The sequence below is a fragment of the Xyrauchen texanus genome, chromosome 50, assembly GCF_025860055.1.
Source record: "Xyrauchen texanus isolate HMW12.3.18 chromosome 50, RBS_HiC_50CHRs, whole genome shotgun sequence".
NCBI lineage: Eukaryota > Metazoa > Chordata > Actinopteri > Cypriniformes > Catostomidae > Xyrauchen > Xyrauchen texanus.
In genome coordinates this window covers 19,551,725-19,567,209 of record NC_068325.1, presented here as the reverse complement: position 1 = coordinate 19,567,209, position 15,485 = coordinate 19,551,725, and the positions used below count along the sequence as shown (strand labels likewise).

At 36.1% G+C, this 15,485-nt stretch overlaps 1 protein-coding gene across 2 annotated transcripts; it reads right to left on the bottom strand.

The window, feature by feature from the left end:
• Positions 1 to 1,343: 1,343 nt before the first annotated feature.
• Positions 1,344 to 11,172, bottom strand: nol8 (nucleolar protein 8). Of its 2 annotated transcripts, none has more exons than XM_052123858.1 (17): positions 11,126 to 11,172; positions 9,954 to 10,101; positions 9,754 to 9,816; positions 9,577 to 9,655; positions 9,328 to 9,478; positions 9,151 to 9,219; positions 7,132 to 8,985; positions 6,413 to 6,577; positions 6,206 to 6,331; positions 6,032 to 6,122; positions 5,643 to 5,784; positions 5,451 to 5,534; positions 4,567 to 4,862; positions 4,217 to 4,352; positions 3,846 to 3,907; positions 2,167 to 2,249; positions 1,344 to 1,738 (listed from the first exon to the last, which is right to left on the bottom strand). In XM_052123858.1, the coding sequence occupies exons 2-17, from the start codon at positions 10,072 to 10,074 to the stop codon at positions 1,679 to 1,681; spliced, it is 3,582 nt and encodes a 1,193-aa protein (XP_051979818.1). In that variant the 5' UTR covers positions 10,075 to 10,101; positions 11,126 to 11,172; the 3' UTR covers positions 1,344 to 1,678. The 2 variants fall into 2 exon arrangements, with proteins under 2 accessions (XP_051979818.1, XP_051979819.1); XM_052123859.1 differs by having other exon boundaries at positions 9,954 to 10,123; positions 11,126 to 11,154.
• Positions 11,173 to 15,485: the final 4,313 nt, after the last annotated feature.

Sequence of the window (15,485 nt, the reverse complement as noted above, 5' to 3'; positions counted from 1 at the left end):
TGAAGTCTGAAAGTCACATTAAGGACTGTATTTTAACACCCTCTAGTGGTACAAATGAACATTTATTCTCCCCCCAAAAAATTTCATACATACAAAGGAATATGTATTAGGCATTCTGATATTTTTAACAATAAATTACATTTATGAAACAAAGAAAACTAAAATATGCAACAATTTCTCATTGCATCTGGTCTGTAATTAATGACTCGGAAATATGGCAATATTTAGTACCGCTTTGCAATAAGATCATATATGTAAAAATGAACTAACAATGAGTAACAACATTTAATAATATTGGCTAATGTTAATTTGAGATTCTAATACATTTGAACTATATTAAGTTGCATATGTTAACTTTAGGAATACAACATGAACCAGCATAAACAAACAATGAATAGTTTTTCTATAAATGAACATTAACCAATATTAATAAATGCTGTAAAGGGGTACATTTTTAGTTAATGATATCTAATGCATTAACTAATGTTAACATATAGAACCTTATTGTAAAGAGCTCTTTAAAGGGATAGTTCATGTAAAAATGCAAATACAGTCATTGTTTACTCACCCCCTGTGTTGTTATAACCATATATGACTTTCTTTTTCTGAACACAAAGGGAGAAATTGTGAAAGAATGTTGTTCCTCAGTGATGTCACAATGGCAGTTTATGGTGACATCTCTTTAAGCTTCAAAAGAACACAAAAGTATAATTCAGAAGTCTAATTAATTATTCACGAGACTCATGATTGTTATGAAAGCATATGATAAGATTTGGTGAGAATCTAATGCATTATTTAATAAAAATGTTCACGGACCGTTGATCTCCCGCGTGCGTTCATGATAGGAAAAGAGAGCAACAGTTCACACAGCAATCGCGACATATGGGGCGTTCAAGCGAAAACTCGTATTGTTTATCTAAAAACAGGTCCACCACAGTGAAAGTGACAACAGAACACAACACAGCTGCACACAAAACAGAGAACAGAACTTACTAAACATGCCGGAAGAGTTTGTAGTCAAAGAATTGATGCACTTCTATGCCCAGCCTTATTTTTTGAATGGTGTTTTTGTCCTAACCAGCCGTGATGAGCGACGGTACATTCTATCAACCGCTTGTTTTCCGTTTTTGGCATCGCGAGGAAAAATCAGTCCCAAAAACTCTCAAAAAAATTCAATAAAAAAATAAGGCTGGGCATAGAAATGCATCAATTCTTTGACTACAAACTCTTCAGACATGTTTAGTAAGTTCTGTTCTCTGTTTTTTGTGCAGCTGTGTTGTGTTCTGTTGTCGCTATCACTGTGGAGGACCTGTTTTTAGATAAACAATACGAGTTTTCGCTTGAACGCCCCAATATCACGAGGGCGCTGTGTGAACTGTTGCTCATGAACGTGCACAGGAGATCAATGGTCAGTAAACATTTTCACTAAATAACACATTTGATTTCAGTTTGTTTCACACCAAATCTTATCTCATGAATAATGAATTAGACTTCTGAATTATACTTTTGTGTTCTTTTGAAGCTTGAAGATGTGGTCACCATAAACTGCCATTGTGACATCACTGAGGAACAACATTCTTTCACAATTTCTCCCTTTGTGTTCAGAAAAAGAAAGAAAGTAGTTTTTATTTTTGGGTGAACTAATACTTTAAATGGAATACTTTGAACAGTTTGAAATTCAGGTTTTCAGTGATGGCCTCTGGCGTCTTCTTGCATCTTTGTGTTTCTTCCGACACTCCTGTAGATATAAAAGAAAATAATAATACTGTTTTTAACTTCCTCTTCAGAGTTTAACATTTTCTGAAGAAAACGTGATTGCCCATTTTAACAGGACGTTACTATGTGATCGCTAGGGTGTTGCCACATGGTTGCTAGGTGGCTCACGTCAAAAGAGCCCACCCCCTGTTTCTCTACGATATTCTGGTCTCAAGATATGGCTCAGGTCTCTTATTTTTCCAAGCATAGACTTGAATTGAATTAAAGCACACCTCTTCTCAACAAGCAACACAATTTGAGGTATCATTCAAAGCTGTAGTAAAATCCTTAACACTTGTAATGTTCATACTTGCCTTAGAAAACCCCACTAAACATGATGTTTAATTGCAAGCCCAATTTCAGGATTTTATAGTATAAAAATATACCAAATCATCCGAAAAACATGTGTACCTCTCTGAGTGACATTCTGTTCTCCTCCCAGGCTTCTCTCTGATCATCTAGTTTAGTGCTTCTATAAAACATTCCAGGCCCCTCTGAAAAGAGACCCATGCAGGAATGACATATGCAGTATATTCTTAAAGGTACAGCACATAAAACATTAATCACCAAAACGCCACTATATGCAGGTTTTATTTTATGAAATTTAAAATATATAAATAATGGCTTATCATCTTGCCCATTAAAAGGTACAGTTCACCCAAAATGAAAATTCTGTCATAATTTTTTTTTTTTGAGGAACACAAATGGAGAGTTTTTAACCTGGTCATGATTATCTGTCTTATCAATGCAATGGGCCTAATTCATGAAACGTTTGTAAATATATGCGTAAATGGCATGTAAAATGGACCTTCCTAAAAAAAAAATAATAAAAACAAATCACCGGATTCACAAATGCTTCGTACTCCCCAGTTTGTGAATTCCAAAACATCCGTAAAGAGGGGGCGTGTGCTCCTTCATTCACAATTATCATAATCCACGCCCATGAAAACACCATATAAGGAAGGCACCAGTTTTGTTCAAGAAGTCAATAAAAATGGTTTGATATAAGTGTAAAAATGTTCAGTTCACACCGGAAGGTTAACGTCCACCACCATTAACCTCCTCTGGTTCAGTTCGCAGAGCATCGCCAGCATCATTTGAAACTTCTCGGATAAATCATGATGGTAACAGTGATATACTTGCAACTGAAAGAAACTTAAAGAGAAATTAAAATACCACCTGAAAAAGATCTTTAACCAAAAACGCTGTAAGATATTACAGATTTGTAAGTCATATTGTGCACACCTGTATGTGATGTGTTTATATAGGTTTAACAGCATTAGCATTGACCTTACATTATCAAATGAATGCCTATACCAAATTATATATATAAAAATAAACTTTCCAACCAGTCACGGCCGAGTTGTTTTATTTTATTTAAATTATACTTTATTAAAATATTATTTAAAATGAATTGAAGCAGTAAAGAATCATTTCAAAATAAGTACCGGCTGTGGATTTTTGTATAATTTATGTAATTTTTAAAGGTTAATTTCACTCTTAAAGTAATTTTCATTACTTATTTAAATTCACTTCAATCAAACCGTAGTCATGACAGTTTGCCTGAAAGAACACAACACGTTTGGATGTCTTACGCACAATTTACACAAGGTCAGGGTGCCACGTTTGTACCAACCAACCATTTGAAAATACGAAAAATTTCATGAATCTGAGAATTACGTAAGAACTTTTTACTGAACAATTTACACAAACACTCGATCTGCTCGTGTTTCAAGAATGAGGCCCAATGCTTGTTGATAACGACTAACTTTAAAGCTTAAAAAGGACCAAAAGTATCATAACAGTATTCTTGTGCATCACATTCAAAGTCTTCTGAATACACATGCTTGGTTTTGAATGAGAAACAACCCAAATTTGAAGTCCGTTTTTAGTTAAAATCTTGATGTCTGTTGCGCGTTCATGAGCGCTATGAGAAGCTTCGCAGTGGATCTGGTGTTCACGTGAGAACTTGCATTGTTTTCAGTGCCAAACAATACAACATTTTGCCCGAATTTCTATTCTTGATTGAATTCAACTCATTTTTGGCTGAACCATTTCTTTTAAGATGCAAAAAAATAGTTAAATCTTACGTTTTAATCGTTCATCATCTTGAAAGAAAAAGAAAAACTTCTTTTTTGATGGTGTGGGTTCCCTGCACAAGATAAGAATGAAACATAAAAACAAATATTTACTTATAAAACACACAAAAAATATTGTAGCCCATTTTTATAAGATTTAAGCATTTAAATGTAAATGTAATAACAAAATTCCATCAAAATGAATTCTGCTACGTTTAACAAGATTTCATTAAAACAAAAAAAATATTTTATTTTGTATTTAAATAATTTAGTTATGAAATTGAAATGCATAAATCTTAAAATTATTATTTTAAGTGAAAACAGAGAAAGAGACCAGAGATATATTGTAATGATACAATTCAGTAATGAAATAAACAAATTACGCTGTGGTTTTGCTGGAAGCTGATTGGTCCTCCTCAACCTCGTCAACGCCCTCTTCATCCGAACTGCTGTCCTGGAAACGAGGATCCACTTGCCAAGAAAACTTGGCCTCTTTTAACATCTCTATTTTGTACTCATCTGATTGGCCAAAACAAATAAAATTCTTTAACTTTTTTTACATTCAAACAATATGTGGCATAGAGTTATGTTAAGTGCTTGCAAATAAAACAGGAATAAACATAATTTGACAGCAAAGCTTTATCTAATCTAACCAGGAACATTTTAGAAATGGATAAATATTTGATTTATCTACAATGTAACTGGCTGAATTAGTCATCAAAGGTCTGAGCACCTGTCTTGGCGCTTGTCTCTGTAACTGCGTCCTCCCCAAAGAAGGAGAATTTGAATACACCGGATGTATCTTCAAGGTTTTCTACATTAGAAGTGAATGAGAGATCCATAGGTGTGTCATCTTGTGTCATTTTATCTTCAGTCTCTTTATCCCATGAAACAGTTTCCTTCTCATCCTCCTTTTCTTTTGTTGCCCCGAACACCTCCTTCAAATTCATCGACACGTCAAAATAAATCTCCTTAGAAACTTCAGGAAGTTTCACAGCCTCTTCACGTTTCTTGCGCCTTGCTGCTTTGCTGTGCGATGCAAAAACAAAATATTAAACTAGATCAAGGCTAACTTTGAAGTTGGCTCGATAAAGCCTTGTCTGAATGTTTAAACTAGCTTAAAAGGTTTTTAAGTTTGATGGTTATACAGATATTACCGTAAGATAAACAGTCAAACAGAATGTCACATAGATATTCAAATAAACCATCAGATAGAGAGAAAGAGCAACTTAAAGCAGATCAAAGGCCTTTTGTGGGTTTGTTTACATGCAAATGTTTTACAGTTGGAGTTTGAATTTACGAGCATTCCATTGGACCATTTGAACATTCCGTCAATGTAAGCATATGGAATTGTTTTAAATTTGATTGTCCACTGTGCGAAAACTCTAAGACAAAGACAAAACACACTGTTCCAGAATGGTCTGAAGTTCTGTGCCAAGTTTGGTGGATGTAGCTTGAAAACTCTAGGAGGGTGCACAGCCAAAATAATTAAGTCTTCGTTTAGAGATTTCTTGGCTTTGTCATGCCAACATAATGATGCAATTCCAAGGTATAGATTGAGGTTACAGGAACATGCATGATGGTTAATCAAGATACAGAGATGGTTTCACTCAATACCTTTCTTTCTTTGGTTGTTCCGTCTTGGTCTCAAAAGCTGTGTGTTCCTCTCGTGTTGGGTCGTAATGCAAGGCTGAAACATCTCTGCAATACCAAGCCAAGGCAGAAATCAACAGTGACCTTTAAGACTCAAGCAACATAAGAACAGTTTTGCACATGTAAACATTGAAAGAACGTCGAAATAATTCATACTTGAAGGTCTTGCTCTTCGCAGATTCTTTTCTGATGTCTTTTGGTTGTATGCTGGTGTTTAAGACGCTCTGCAGGATTTCCAGATTTTTCATTTTCTCCTCAAGAATTTCATCCTCTGCATCTTTTACTGGAGCCGTTTCATCTGAAATGAAAGTTTACAAGTGTACAGAGCGGTTATCTGAGTTACTGTAGACTTTGTCAGTTCAAACCATTCGAGTCATACTGGTTGACCTCTCTCATCAAGGCGTTTTCGTCTGCAGAACTGCCGCTCAATGGATGCTTTTTGTTTTTGGCACCATTCAGAGTAATTCTTTTAATGTTTTGGCTGATGGGCGTATGCAGGGAGTAAAACTTAAGACACATAATCTCCATAAAAGATCATAAATCACCTTCATCTTCTTTCTCATCGTCACTTTGTAGGAACCTAGAATCCATGTGGAATCTCGAATCAGTTCCGAATCTAGCCTGCATTTGCATGAGCTGGAAATAAGACAGACGGATAAACTCAACATGTCGCAAATCTGAAGCCTTCTTCTATTCTTAAAGAGACTTTCTTCACAAACCTTTTGTCCAGCTTTGCCCTCAAACTGGGGTTTAATTTGAAAACGATCGTCCTCTTCCCCGTCGTCTTCATCTTCATCATCATCACTGCTGTCAAACAGCCTGCTGCCACCTGACTTTTTGTTCTCCTGCAGAATTACGTCAACAATAAACAAGAGGAACCACTCCACAAAGTACAATTGCCAATTCTAATTTTGATCAATATTTACCTTTTCTTGTGAGACTTCTTCTGACGAGGCTTCATCAGATGAATCCTCCTCAAATAGGATTTTTTTATGGGTTGCTGTTGGTTCTTCCGGTTTGTTTGAAGTTGCATCATTTTCTTCATCAGAATCAAACACAATGTGTTTGCTTCTGTTTGTGTTCACTGTGTCCTAAAAAAGGATCATGGTAGAGTAAATGAGGCCATTTTCAAAAATGTTCAATGGTGATTATCATGACAACTTACCGCCATGATGTCCACCAAGGGCATCAGTTTACTACCCCCAGTCAAAAAAGCCCACCCCTATGTCTCCAAGATATCCTGGTGCCGAGATACAGTTGGCCACATGGTTGCTAGGGTGCTCTGGATTGTTTCTAGGGAGTGGCTAGGCAGTTACCAGGAGGATACTAAAAGGATGCCTGCTAGCCTGAAAAACAGCCCGCCCTTATGTCTCTACAACTTTCAAATCTGGAGAGATGACTCAAATCACTTTTCGATGTTTAGGGATTTTTTTTGCCGGTTTTATCGCCCACATGGTGGACAGCATATACCCAATGAGTAATCAACATTATTCCACAAAGGCTGTTTATTGAGCGTAACCTCTACTGAACCTGGAACATTCCCTTAACATACAATGCCACTATCTTGCAATGCAATCTGCAGTTTATTTCATTTCAAAAGGGCATGCATGTAGAAAACGTAAATCAAAACAGTATCACTACTCACCACATTGGAAAGAGCTCCTTGAATCAGTTTCTTCTGCTGTTCGGTCTCTTTCTGCCTTTGCTCTAGAGCAGCAAGACGTTTTTGGTTGTCCTGTAGTTGTTTCTGAACGTCGGAAACCTTTGAATAAAGAACTGTGGGATGCGACTCAACTTTCTTTGAATCGGCAGACTTGGATACCTTCAGCTGAGTTCTGGTGTTCTCCATCTCATCTTCATCACTAGTCTCCGATTCCTCACTAGAAGAACCACTACTAGAGGATCTGGAAGGCTTCGTCATCTTAGGCTTTTGATTGACTTGAGTGTTTGAGTTACTAGCACCAACAGTCTTTTTCTTTGTGCGTTCATCATCATCATCATCATCACTAGATGATTCTTCAACAGTGCTGCGGACTGGATGGTCGAATTTTGGTAAAGGCTTGGTCAAGGTCCGATTGGTTTCATGGACAGAGTCCGTCCCCAATGTTTGTGTTGCAGAAGCCATTTTGAGGGTGAAGACATCAGCATTACCCTGACTGTCTTCGCCGCCATCTTCCTCAATGCACTCTGATTCTTCACTAGAAGAATCGTCTTCTGATGAAGAGTCAGAGCTGGACGTTTTGTCCTCAACTTTATTTGCACTTTGGGGAAGCTGTACAATCGTTGAAGTGGACAATTCCTTCTGATGTGGATGGTTAGACGACTTCTGCTGGCTTTTGTCTCCTGAGATACTTTGTTTTGACAATTTCAGGTCTTGTTTGAGTCTTTTAGGACCCACTGTTGAGTCACCGTCTAAACTCTGACCTGCTCTTTTCAGGATGGGTTCTGACGGACCAGGAGTTGAGCCTCCAAAGAGATCCTTCGTTCCAATGAAAGCAGGAAGGGAGGACACCTGGTTCTTTTTCTTTTTACTTTTTTTTTCAGGAGTATCATCCCCAAGGAGCGCAGCTAGAATATCCTCTGGATTATTGCCTCGTTTTTTGGGCGACACACTTGGTGTTTTGGGTTCTTCTTTGGGTGCAACCTCTTTTTCATCATCGGAGGTCGCGTTTGCATTCTTAGCTAGCTGTTCCAAGTCTGCTAGAGAAATTTCTAACCGGTAGCAGTTCCCCATCATGGCTTCATAATCAGAATCTACGCTTTCGTCTTGGGATGCCTCGTCACTACCACTGTCAGACTCTGACGAAGAGCGAACTGGCTTTGCATTGGCGTTCCCTTTATTTTTGATGGATTCTGTTGGGGATTCTTGACTTGCTGGTGCAGGTTTAACTTCATGAGGTTTTCCCATCCCACTAAGGGTCTTACGCTGTGTGAGAATCTCATCGGTGTCTGCAGAGTCATAGTCTTCATCATCCTTTGATGAAGTAAGTAGGTTCTTTACACCATCTTGTTCAGCATTGCCCCAGACAACACTAGGCTTAATGTCAAAATCATCTCCTACCACCTCAAGTTTATCATCATCCTCGACTATGGAGGCTTGCTTTGGTTTTCTCAAATGTTCTTGAGCAACCAACATCCTGATTTCTTCTTCAGAGTCAGCGTCACTGTCAAACACGCAAATAGATTTTTTGACAACAGGCCTTCGCTGTACCTCAGCAATGAGTCCGCTTTCTCGGACCACAGTTGCATTTTTGTTTTCAATGGCAGATGCCGTTTTAATTCCATTGCTCTGTGTGAAACTACTAAGGAACGAACTTGCATCGACTTTAGATCTTTTCAGACAAGGTTTCTGCTTTGGAAACTCTCCTCTTCTTTTCTTACTGATTTCTTCATCACCGCCAGGCACTTCCCATGTTAGCTTGGTGACTGACGTGTGTTCATCTGCAGTCTCCAGTCTCTTGATGTTGTGGCAGTATTTGGATGGATCATACTTGAAGATGTACTCAAGAGTTAAGGTTAATAGTGAATTCAACTACAAGACATTGGTTCATTCCGCCCAAAAGTGTATAAAATATTTAGCTGGTATAGCAGAAAGTTTTTTAGCATGGTATAAAAATGGCATGCTTCAGCTTTGTCTACTAGAACTGTAAATCGAAAAGGATATCTTGTTCTTTTCTTTACTTTTGAGGTTGAGAACAGGAAGAACCCTCCCAAATTTACTAACAACCCAATCCTGTAGAGACATACAAAACTGTTTAAAATACCAATGGTAAAACAACGAAAGAGTAGCTATTTTTACAACTGTATGCATGTTTTAAATAAATGAAAATTATGGACAAACTTTGTGTCCAGGAATTTCAGTTCCTGGAACCGCAGCTTTCATATGAAAATTGTCAATGCCCGCCTCTTTGAGAGACTCTACTAATTTCTCCTGAGGGTTGATTGTTGGAGTTTTAGCCTTCTCAGCTATTTGCTGTCGTTCTTCAGCAAGTCTGTAAACCAAAATACCCATAAAAGAATCAGATATCTTGATTTTATATGAAGTCCAATTTGATATGTGTATATATAGACAGGTTGAAAGGGGTTTTACCGATGAAGAAAGCTTTCCTTTGCCAACTGAATGAGCAAAGTTCCACCTTTCCATGTGGATTTATTCAAGACACTAGTACCTGAACAAAAGGGCAAAAACACAGTTTGATTTATTGCGTGACACTAAAATGGATTAAAGTACAAAACAGAATCAATGATGAAAAATGAATGCAGGTACATCTTTTGTATTCAGCGTCTGTGATGTTTATATTGACGTAACCAAACGTCTTCAGAGGAGCTCCTGCAAAGAGAACATCACACAAATCATGCATAACTTTTAATGTTTTGGTGAATTGAAGAACAAGTGGTGTCAATCAATGTAAAATGTTCCATTGCACTTAACAGATATGATCAATGGATCTTCATCACTATTCTTACCATGTTCATCCTTCCTCGTCATGATTTCAACATCTGAAACATCTCCAAATTTTCCAAATCTGTCTTTGAGGTCCTTCTCAGATACAGTGTGGCCAAGACCACCAATAAACAACCGCTTCATGGTCAGATGACATTCAACCTAGCCTTTCTGGACCATCAAAACACACATACTGAACCACAATGAAGCTGTCCCTGTCAATGCATTCTCCAACATACATGGTATAAATACAGTCCAAAAATATGAGACCACTAGTGAAATTGCTTCTATTTAGGATTTGTCTTATTTAATGCATTCAGAATGTATTGCTATTTAGTATGTCTTCCATTCTCTTTAATGACAGCATGCACTCGAGTTGGCATGGATGCAAGCTGATGATCGTGTGTGCTTCAGTAGAAGAAAATCTGACTGCACAAAGGTGTTAATATGGTACATTTTGTCTCCTTGAGAGAGTTCAACACTTTTATAAAAAAACTGTGTAACTGAGTGCAATTGCTATTCATAAACTGGATTTTGTATTATGTATTTATAGTCTTTTGTTTTCATTTTTGTCCCATGTCTGTTTTTGTCATGCTTGATTTTTTATATTTTTGTTACTTCGTAACATGGTGTACTTTCTTGGCCAGGTCTCCCTCGAAAACTAGATCTAATCTCAAGGGACTTCTTGGTAAAATAAAGGTTAAATCATATAAAATAAATGTCACAATTGTGTTTTTATTCATTTGTGACTAGAAATAGAGCAGAATATTAAATAGGTCACATTCATTTATCACACAACTGTTTTTGTTTTGTTTTAAATGTCTCAAAATCCTAAAACTTTGTTCAATTAAATTTAAATAGAGTTTGAATTCCATATTTTCATGCGGTCTCAGGCTTTTGAACGCTACTATCTGTATATTCTTAAACATTACCTTAATCCTTGCTAATTTCCATAAGCAGTATGTCATTAAATACACACAACATGTTATTTACAGTATAAACAGACGAACTAAACTAATGATCAACAATTAAATAACTTTAAGTATATATCTGAAAACATGGTGAGGCACAGGAACATTTAAACATGATTATTAAAGCAGTAGATGTATGATCTCAATTACTGTTATACTCTAAAAATATGTCAAATGTATTATTTCTAATATAATACCGTAACACTTTAAAAAAACAGACTTACAGTCGATCATGCCAAAGACTCACATGTACATTAGTGGTGTCACGCTGTAACTGTTCCGCTGTAACGCGTTGGACGTGTTTTGGGTTCCGCTTGGAAACGTTCCGTCTTTAAAACATACGCCGAACAAAAATGAACACTATTGGATAATTTTCCCATTTTTAAAATAAACATGGCTAATAATAAACAACAATGAAAGGGTTTTTATCAGTTGAATCAGTCAGAATCAGAAAACCGCATTGAACAACCGTAAAAATGAATTAAAGCAAGTTTATTTCTTATAACGTTCATATTTAATATACAATTTTAAATTTCACATAACATACTATATACATATAATCCCGCAAAAAAAAAAAAAAAACATATTTGTGTCAGAGATTAAAAATGTTTCCCCCTCAGAAATTTCTCAGATTGAAGGTCAGTTTATATGGAGTTATACCTATGCCTCAATTCTGTGATTCACAAAAAAAAAAAAAAAAATAATAATAATAATTCACACAAAAAAAAATGTCTGCTTGCGCAAGATGATATTTGGAGCATGCAAAAATATATTTTGCCCGTAGAGTGGGTAGGAAGAGAAAGCAAAATGAACAAATTCTGAGCAAATTTATATTCAAATAAACTTAAAATTCATTAATATTTTCACTTACTTTTATTTTTGATAAATTGCTCAAAATATCATCTTGCATGTGCAGAACATTTTTGGTGCTCTCAAAATATCATCTTGCACATGCAGAATTGTTTTTGTGCATTATTTTCCAATTTATTCATATAATTTTCATTACAAGTCACAACAATTGGAGTGAAAAGTTGAATAGATAAATTAGCATGTTTTCAGCATGATTTGATTTTTAATCCCTGATTTGTTTCCAGACTGATATTTTGGAGGTTGAGGAAGATCATGGAGGAGAAATATGAGGCAGAGATCCAGATGCTCCAGAGATGCTGGAGGCTGAACGTGAGGAGAGTTTATGGGTCATTTTCATGCATCATGGAGATATTACAAATTCTATTTAAGAAGCTGCAGTTTGCCATGGTAAGCATTACCTATTACTATTGCTCATTCTTGGGGTGATGGACTTTAACAGATATTTGGTCAAATTTACCAGCAATGAAAGCTGGTTTTCCTTCACAAGCTCTATTGCATGTGCAATGCTTATATGCAACACTAGAGGACAGCTTGCCTCTATTTTATCACACCATTTTTTGATTCACGTGTCAGCTGGAAAAAAGGCTGCTTTGATTGTCTGGTTTGAGCAGTTCTTGTTACTTCCCTAAAATCTTTGTTACAAGCATAAATCTGTCATTGAGTGACCTCCTCGTCTGAAATATCTGTTCTGTATCTGTTGCATTCAATCATTCCGTTCAGATAAAAACATCTTGACCTATGTCCTATGTGAAGAAGGTTTAACGTGAACATCTAAAAGATGACACTGCAAGGAAGCTTTCCCACCAAAATCAGGATGAAATCATGGCGCTCATAAATGTAGAGAAATATTAGAGAACAAACTTTGTTCTGTTTTTCTGATGAATTCTTTTGTATTCTTTTCTATTTATACAACTTTAAACATAAATTACTTCAAATCAGTTCCAAGTCTCAGCCTACACAAACAAAAAATATATGTTTTACTTCATTATGATGATTATAAACATTCCTTTGAAGGTAAACAGAATTCCACAGATAATGTATCCCTTCAGAAATGTGTAGATCTTGCGTATTTGCATGATTGAATCAACAGAAATTGCATTTGGAGAAAAACCAGGTTGCATAATAAGTTACACAACATACAACCTACAGTGTAAGAAAACATCAGGCAAGTGAATTCCCAGACAACACTAAAGAGTGTTCTGCTTTATTAATCTGGTAACAAAATACAATTCCAAACAAAACATACTTGGGGACTGAAATTGGCATGGTGGCAGTGGTTCATTAGAAGGATGCTGAGTGAACTCCACCAGCTGTTGTTAACACACTGTAAGAGAGTTCCTGTTGAGATCTGTTGATAGTGTTCCTGCGGTGGAGGAATTGTCTGGTTAGATCTCGCTACTGACAGATTGATGGACCGGTACATCAATCTGAAGAGTCTTCATTAGAACTTTACACTGTTTATGTTTTCCTTCAAATGTTTCTGTTATATTTACAATGGAGGCACTGCATTTATTTCTGTTCTATTTCATTCTGATCTTTTGTATTCAGTTAAATTCTGTTTTAGTCCAGCAGTGCTGTGATCTGTTCTGTTCTATTGTACAGTATTTTAATTCTGTTCTATTTTGTTCTGTCCTGTTACATTCTATTATAGTTTGTTCTTTTGTGCTCTGCCCTGCTCCGTTGTGTGTTATTGAATTCCGTTATGTTCTATTTTGTTCTGTTCTGTTCTATTGTACAGTATTTTAATTCTGTTCTATTTTGTTCTGTCCGGTTACATTCTATTATAGTTTGTTCTTTTGTGCTCTGCCCTGCTCCGTTGTGTGTTATTGAATTCCGTTATGTTCTATTTTGTTCTGTTCTGTTCTATTGTACAGTATTTTAATTCTGTTACATTTTGTTCTGTCCTGTTCTATTCTACTATAGTTTGTTCTTTTGTGCTCTGCCCTGCTCCGTTGTGTGTTATTGAATTCCGTTCCGTTCTGTTCTATTTTGTTCTGTTCTGTTCTATTCTGTTTTAGTTCATTCTTTTGTGTTCTGTCCTGCTCCATTGTGTGTTATTGAATTCTGTTCCGTTCTGTTCTATTTTGTTCTGTTCTATTTTGTTCTGTTCTGTTCTATTCTGTTTTAGTTCATTCTTTTGTGTTCTGCCCTGCTCCGTTGTGTGTTATTGAATTCCGTTCTGTTCTATTCCGTTCTGTTCTATTTTGTTCTGTTCTGTTCTATTGTACAGTATTTTAATTCTGTTACATTTTGTTCTGTCGTGTTCCATTCTATTATAGTTTGTTCTTTTGTGCTCTGCCCTGCTCCATTGTTTGTTATTGAATTCCGCTCTCTTCTATTTTGTTCTGTACTGTTCTATTCTGTTTTAGTTCATTCTTTTGTGCTCTGCCCTGCTCCATTGTGTGTTATTGAATTTCGCTCTCTTCTATTTTGTTCTGTTCTGTTCTATTCTGTTTTAGTTCATTCTTTTGTGCTCTGCCCTGCTCCGTTGTGTGTTATTGAATTCCGTTCTGTTCTATTTTGTTCTGTTCTATTTTGTTCTGTTCTGTTCTATTGTACAGTATTTTAATTCTGTTACATTTTGTTCTGTCCTGTTCCATTCTATTATAGTTTGTTCTTTTGTGCTCTGCCCTGCTCCGTTGTGTGTTATTGAATTCCGCTCTGTTCTATTTTGTTCTGTTTTAGTTCATTCTTTTGTGCTCTGCCCTGCTCCATTGTGTGTTATTGTATTCCGTTCTGTTCAATTTTGTTCTGCTCTGGTCTATTTTGTTCTGTTCTATTCTGTTTTAGTTCATTCTTTTGTGCTCTGCCCTGCTCCGTTGTGTGTTATTGAATTCCGCTCTGTTCTATTTTGTTCTGTTTTAGTTCATTCTTTTGTGCTCTGCCCTGCTCCATTGTGTGTTATTGAATTCCGTTCAGTTCTATTTTGTTCTGTTCTATTTTGTTCTGTTCTGTTCTATTCTGTTTTAGTTCATTCTTTTGTGCTCTGCCCTGCTCCGATGTGTGTTATTGAATTCTGTTCTGTTCTATTTTGTTCTGTTCTATTTTGTTCTGTTCTGTTCTATTGTACAGTATTTTAATTCTGTTACATTTTGTTCTGTCCTGTTCCATTCTATTATAGTTTGTTCTTTTGTGCTCTGCCCTGCTCCATTGTTTGTTATTGAATTCCGCTCTGTTCTATTTTGTTCTGTTCTATTCTGTTTTAGTTCATTCTTTTGTGCACTGCCCTGCTCCGTTGTGTTATTGAATTCCGCTCTGTTCTATTTTGTTCTGTTTTAGTTCATTCTTTTGTGCTCTGCCCTGCTCCATTGTGTTATTGTATTCCGTTCTGTACAATTTTGTTCTGCTCTGGTCTATTCAGTTCCAATCCATTTTGCTCTATTGTGCTCTGCTCTGTTCTGTTCTATTTTATTCTATTCCACTCTGTTCTATTCTATTCTGATCTAAAAATTGTTCTGTATTTTTTCATTGTGATCAGTTCTACAGGATTCATTTCTGTTCTGTTGTATTTTACTCTATTCTCTTCTGCTCTACTTTATTCTGTTTCATTCTGTTCTATTGTATTCCATTCTGTTTAATTTTTTTCTGTTCTATTCCACTTTGTTCTGTTCTAATGTATTGTGTTCTATTTATTCTGTTCTGTTCCATTTTGTTCTGTCGTATTGTATTTCATTCTATGTGTTCTGTTCTATTCACCTTGTTCTGTTTTAATTT